At 34.8% G+C, this 6,340-nt stretch overlaps 1 protein-coding gene across 1 annotated transcript; it reads right to left on the bottom strand.

Moving 5' to 3' along the window:
• Window positions 1-1,259: 1,259 nt before the first annotated feature.
• On the bottom strand, window positions 1,260-4,877 carry LOC123549971 (uncharacterized). The gene is made up of 4 exons (XM_045338413.2): window positions 4,761-4,877; window positions 4,390-4,462; window positions 2,377-2,547; window positions 1,260-1,604 (listed from the first exon to the last, which is right to left on the bottom strand). Exons 1-4 carry the CDS (start codon window positions 4,767-4,769, stop codon window positions 1,447-1,449), a joined length of 411 nt encoding a protein of 136 aa, XP_045194348.2. The 5' UTR covers window positions 4,770-4,877; the 3' UTR covers window positions 1,260-1,446.
• Between the last annotated feature and the right edge of the window lie 1,463 nt (window positions 4,878-6,340).

Raw genomic sequence — 6,340 nt, 5'->3', positions numbered from 1 at the left:
CCTTGTTCTTGACTAGAGACCGACTTCCACATTTCTGTAGCTACAGCCTTCAAATTTGGACTGCATGCATAGATTTGTGTCCCGAAACAAACTTTGACCTTGCCATTGATCTAGTGACCTACTTCCACATTTTTGAAGGTACAGGCTTCAAATTTGGACCACAAGCGTAGTTTTGTGTTCCGAAATGAACTTTGATCTTGAGATTGACCTAGTGACCTACTTTCACATTTCTGAAGCTACAGGCTTCAAAATTTGACCACGTGCATATTTTTGTGTTCTGAATTGAAATTTGACATTGATTTTTACTAGTACCTACTTTCACATTTCTCAAGCTACAGCCTCCAAATTTGAAGCACATGCATAGTTTTGTGTACCAAAATGAACTTTGACCTTGAAATTGATCTAGTGACCTACTTTAACATTTCTCAAATTTCTCAAGCTACAGCTTTCAAATTTGAAACTCATGCATGGACCACATGCACAGTGTTCTGTACCGAAATGAAATTTGACCCTGATTTTGACTAGAGCTAGTCTTGAAATTTGGAACATTCAAAAATGGCTCAATGGTGGGCGCCAAGATCACTCTGTGATCTCTTGTTTCATATGTGTAACAAACATCTGGACATGAACTTACTACATATATACGAACGAGTATTATTTCATATGTGTAACAAACATCTGGACATGTACCAACTACGTCTATATGAAAGAGTATCATTTCATATGCATAGGAAACGTCTCGACACGAACTTACGGGCCTTTAAGTGTTTGCCTTGATTTTTATATAAATATACAAGAACATTTTTTGTGTTTGACATAATATGCCTTTTGTTGCCATTGCGTATGTTAGCGTTTCAGCTGGCGGCGATAACTTTTATTTATCATGTCCTGTGACTTTGGAACATGTTGGGGGTAAGAGTGAGGTTAGGTGCACCATAAACCAGCGGTACCTCACTGTGTTCCATTGTTTGTTCGTTTGGTGCTAGTATGTTTGCTTTGTATGTGTGTCTGTGTTGGTCGTGTACACGTCCACTTGCTGGATTAAGGTTTGGGGAGGCTGTATTTTGATTAACGTGTCTTTCCCCGATAGATATTAATCCTCGTTTTTTTATGTTTGATATTTTGAATTTTCAATTTAATGAAAAGGTTTACGCTTCGTTATGGCTAGAATAGAAATAATAAAAGAAACAACCAGACTTTTATACAAATAATCATTTATTTATTGCAATTGAAACATTTATTTCATAAAACAAGACCTGTATAACAGAATATTCCAAAAAGCAAATTTTCTCGGATTAATTTTGAAAAACAATGAAATATAAGAAATCATGCTAAATACATTTTTGAACCAAAAGTTTCATTTCTTCAAAAAAAAATAATACTAAGAATTTGAGAAACAATATCCGTTAGAACATCTGTCTTCCGAAGCTGTCTACAACATCTTTTTTATTTTCCATTATGGAGACAGCTGCAGAATCTGCCTCCGATGGCGAGGCCAGAGTCTTCACAGTTAGCACAGCAAACGGGGATGGAGTTGATATGACCAACACTGCCGCTATCACAACTCGAACATTGGTCACCCTTCCAACAATCCCCTGCAATGTCTGAAATGTAAAGAAAAAGTTTTAAACATGTATAGAGATAATACACAGAAACCTAAACAAATATACTCTTTACATTCGACAAACAATTTTCATCGGAGTATAGTACTTAAAATGTGTACCTATCATCTGATATTGCATTTGCCTTGAAATAATGTAGAAAAATATAATAACATTTCCTGTATGAAGAATTATGAAATAATTTCATTTTAAAACATTAAATGTATTACTGATATGATGCAAGTAAAGCGTAATAGATATATCAAAATACTGGAAAATCATTGTACAATGTTTCATTCCGCGACCACTGAAATTCAAAAGCACCAGAGCACCATAAGAAGACAGTGGTCTATTGCTAAAATTTTCATTGATGAATCCAGAAGTACACTGTTAAGTTATTTTTCAGTTAAATGTTTTCAAACAGTTACTAGTTACTAAAATATATGATGTAAAATTAGTGATTTTGTTACATAAATAACAATAAATATGCATGTCAAGCTCGTTTCTGATAAAGGTCGGCGACTTACTATTAAAAAGCATTGTAAATCTTGAAATAGTGAAGAAAACTTTAATTCTGTTAAAAGCATTGTAGAAGAAAACTTACTATTAAAAAGCATTGTAAATCTTGAAATAGTGAAGAAAACTACTCCTAATTTTTAGATTGTAAGGGTCAAAGAATGTGTTTTTCGAGTATATAGTTATCTTATTTATTTTCATCTCATTAATGCAGCTTTTGTCACGGAACGCCCCATATAAATGTAGTTAATATACAAACCTTTCGGGTCATAGCAGCTGCAGTAAGGCAAGCCATCGCTAATTCTGTGTCCGGACTGGATATACTTCTTGCAGCCGTCACAACAGACCCTAATGTTCTTATTGTTGACGTTCAGCATATGGAAGTGACCGTCCGGACAGCTGTTACAAGCATCTCCGGTTCGACAGTTTGCTAGAGTAATAAATATATGTTTAATGGTCAAAACGTTATGCGCATTGTGCTTAAGAAATAACAAAAATTTAAACAGTTTTTTGTCGTTGAATAAAATCATTGATTGGAGCTCAGATGCGAAGGAATTATATCACAAGGGCGCAGCACGTGTTATATGACAATACGCATCCGATCGACAAACAGTGATTTTATTCAAGATAAGATCACTGTTTGAGATATATTATTTTAATTCTAACACGAAATCAAGTATCTTTGATGACATCTGCTAAATATTTGCTGTTTTTACGGTTTTTTTCAAGCACGCCGCTGTTGACGTTTGGCGCTATGACATGAGCCGAGCCATGGGAAAACCAACATAGTGGCTTTGCGACCAGCATGGATCAAGACCAGCCTGCGCATCCGCGCAGTCTGGTCAGGATCCATGCTGTTCGCTTTCAAAGCCTATTTCAATTAGAGAAACTGTTAGCGAACAGCATGGATCCTGACCAGACTGCGCGGATGTGCATGCTGGTCGCAAAGCCACTATGTTGGTTTTCTCATGACGCGGCTCACATAATGATTGTGACGTACAAACAGTGGGGTGTTGCATTTTAACACACAATTTTCAGTCTTCTTTGTAAAATAGAAAAACAAATCGGGTCGTATTAGAATAAATAGCCGTGTAGAATTCCTCATTTCGAAATTAAGTAGTAAGTACATGTATAATAACATACAACGGAATACATGTTCTACCAACAAAAGTTCGTTTCCCTCTAATTTTAAAATATTTTACAGATAAGCATATTCTGAATATAACGGTTAAAAATGTTAAATCCTTGAATTTTAAATGTGCCAAATTACTAAACTGGAAACAGCAATTAGAAAATGTTAAATAATGAGGGCATATCTAACACAAATTCCAAACTTTTGATTTCGAAGTCAAATTTGAAAATTGACAAATGGCAGAGCAGTATTCTGAGACTGGTCTCCAAGGCTTGGTTTTACAATGCTCAAGATTTAAAAAAGACCATGAGCTTGGAGTTTAGTCTCAAAAACACGTCAAGCATCAGATTGGATGATTCTGAGCTCAGTCGTAGAAATGATCGACGGCAAGGTTTAATTTAGAGACATCATAACCTGGGAAACAGAACGTATTAAAGCTTTATTACACGCACGCTTATCTTTAACTAAAATATTTTATCATCAGTTATTTATTTAAATTTAGAAAATTGTCATTTTAATATGTTTTACTTGGCTAAATGTATAAACTTTCTGTGTATGTAGAGCTGAAATTGCATCTAAATATTGAATTTGGTAACCTCCATTGTTACAAAAATCTTCCACTTTTTAGTGACCTATTAGATATCCATACCGTATCAACTTGTAAATGTATCAGTGTGTAGTATTTCAAACTAAAATGACGACATGTATATTTGAGCCGCGCCATGAGAAAATCAACATAGAGACTTTGCGGCCAGCATGGATCCAGACCAGCCTGCGCATGGTCGCAAAGCCACTATGTTGGTTTTCTCATGGCGCGGCTCATTTTACGTTTTCATTGGGAATACGTAGTAACTGTACATAAGGGTATACAAAATGGGATCTATGTTTAACATCCTCGTGCTGGTAAGATTTTGGCTGTCTGACTGTCTGGATTTCAATAATTCAATCATGACGTATAAAACATTGACCATTTCTACTCATTTTAATAAATACGTAAATATTAACACTTCGTTTTTGTTTGTGCTTTTCCTGCCTGGTAGGTTTTGAAAAATGATTGGGACGTTTTAAAAATACAAATTCAAATTGGTATAGTATATTTTCGAAGCTGACTATAGCGTCATATTTTTAAATCTCACTTACATTCTCCTGCATCGACTGTTGTCAGCATGTAGGCAATACATAACAATCCTAGAAACTGTGACAGGCACTGTATCTAAAATGTGAAAACAAATCATCATATTTTTCCAAATTCCATTTCCTTTTAGCCAAAGTTATTTAACTAATTTTGTTTTAATAAACAGAAAAACTATCAGTGTGTCAACCAACCACAAAATAGAATTTCATTAATAGTGAACAGTCTCACAACTTAATAATTCATAATTTTAACATGTCCGAAACATTTCGTTATGATACTAATTTCACTTTGGAAATAATTACATTTTATAGATCAATATAGTACGTAAAAACATTTGAAAGGGATTGAAATTTATACAAAATAAATCTAAACTTACCCTATCCATGGCTATCTTTCTTTTTCGATATTTATTCTGTCAGTAACTTAGTTGTGTTGGTTATCTGATATTTTTCACTTGTATTTATAGTATTTGTAGATATATGCTTATCTTTTTATCTTAACTCCTCCCCTTTGTTCCATGAACCGCAAGAGAATTCCCCCACAAACAATAACAACAGAATAAGGAAGTTTGGATTTCGCAATACGGCCATTAATTGTTATTAACATTTAATCTGAGCATGTCCGACACAGGGGTAATGATGAAAATTTATTGTTTGTCAATAAAATAAAATGATCGAGTTTTCAATAGACCTGTGGTATATTTTCCATCATTATCTATAATAATTATTAATGTTATTATTAATGATACTAACTGTTATTATTATTCACTAAAGGAAAATTACTTCTATCCATGGCACACATCTGCATGGTCTAGTGGTGACCCCCTGCTATGACGTACCGTAACGGTCGAAAATACCGATTTAGCTTTAAGACAATTCGATTTAGTACGACCCTGGTTTGGAATTTGAGCTATAATTCTATTAATATTTCTCTCCTTTTGACTTAAAATTTAGTCCATTTTCCAAATTCAAAAACTGAGTGGACCTCGAAAGGGACGTTTGGTTTAAATCGTCGAAGTATTGCTGTGGTGACTGCTCACACCTGCTGAGGATTGTTGAAGAAGACCAACAAACGTCGCGGCCCAAGCCTCAAAAAGGACTGAACGCTCAACGTGCTTCTCTTAAATGGAAGGGTGAAGTCTGCTAGAAACAGAAAATTACGAGCCATGACGAAGAGGACCCAAAGACGACAACAACAGGTGTGGAAGCGGCGGCTTTTCCACTGGAAGACATGGGTTCCTGGCCTGCGCACTGCTCTGCTGGAGACTCCGGAAGTCCGATGATACGGCTAAAAGAAAATAATAACCTTCTGTACTACTGTTTTATTAAGGCACGCGTGTCCGGTCCGGTCCAATAAGCTTGAACAAAATTCACAACTATGTGGCATTTTATGCATCATTGTGTCTGTAAGAGCAGATGGACAGTAATTAAACTTAAGCACTGACTGACTGACCTCAGTTTTCAAGGTTATTGACCGACCCACGAAGTGTCCCTATTTTCAATTTGCTTTTTTGTGCGTTATATTAGGGCTTTGAACATTTGCTTAAACAAATGATTTGTGAAGATAAAAACCAATATCAAAAACCTAGCTTTCGACTGATAACCTGCACTCTAAAATTTCAACATACAAATAAATTGTTTGTGACATTCGCGAAGACAAACTTGCAAACCTTTCCTGTTTAAGTGCAGGTATTTCGAAATATAATCATTCTTATCTTATTTATAGTGTAAGTTTGTAAATACGTCGTACTTATATTATGATTATTAATGGCATTTTTTGTGTCCTTCAAAGCCTTATCATCCTTATTACGTGGCAATAAAAGGTTAACAAAACAACACTTATTTTACTGACATGTATATGTATTTCCAACTTTTTTGAAGAACTATTCAAGCATATTAGAAATTATGATTTACAATGTTAAATAGACTATCTTATATTCAGTACTACAAAATAATA

The sequence above is a fragment of the Mercenaria mercenaria genome, chromosome 6, assembly GCF_021730395.1.
Source record: "Mercenaria mercenaria strain notata chromosome 6, MADL_Memer_1, whole genome shotgun sequence".
NCBI lineage: Eukaryota > Metazoa > Mollusca > Bivalvia > Venerida > Veneridae > Mercenaria > Mercenaria mercenaria.
The sequence above is the reverse complement of the archived record's forward strand: the minus strand, read 5'-3'. Positions and strand labels throughout refer to the sequence as shown.

What these genes read in the sequence shown, in the direction of transcription:
- LOC123549971 (XM_045338413.2), bottom strand. An exon ending in AACAGTCGATGCAGGAGAAT is followed by an intron (nt 2,548 to 4,389) that starts GTAAGTGAGATT and finishes TTATTACTCTAG; the next exon opens with CAAACTGTCGAACCGGAGAT. An exon ending in CAGCTGCTATGACCCGAAAG is followed by an intron (nt 1,605 to 2,376) that starts GTTTGTATATTA and finishes TTTACATTTCAG; the next exon opens with ACATTGCAGGGGATTGTTGG.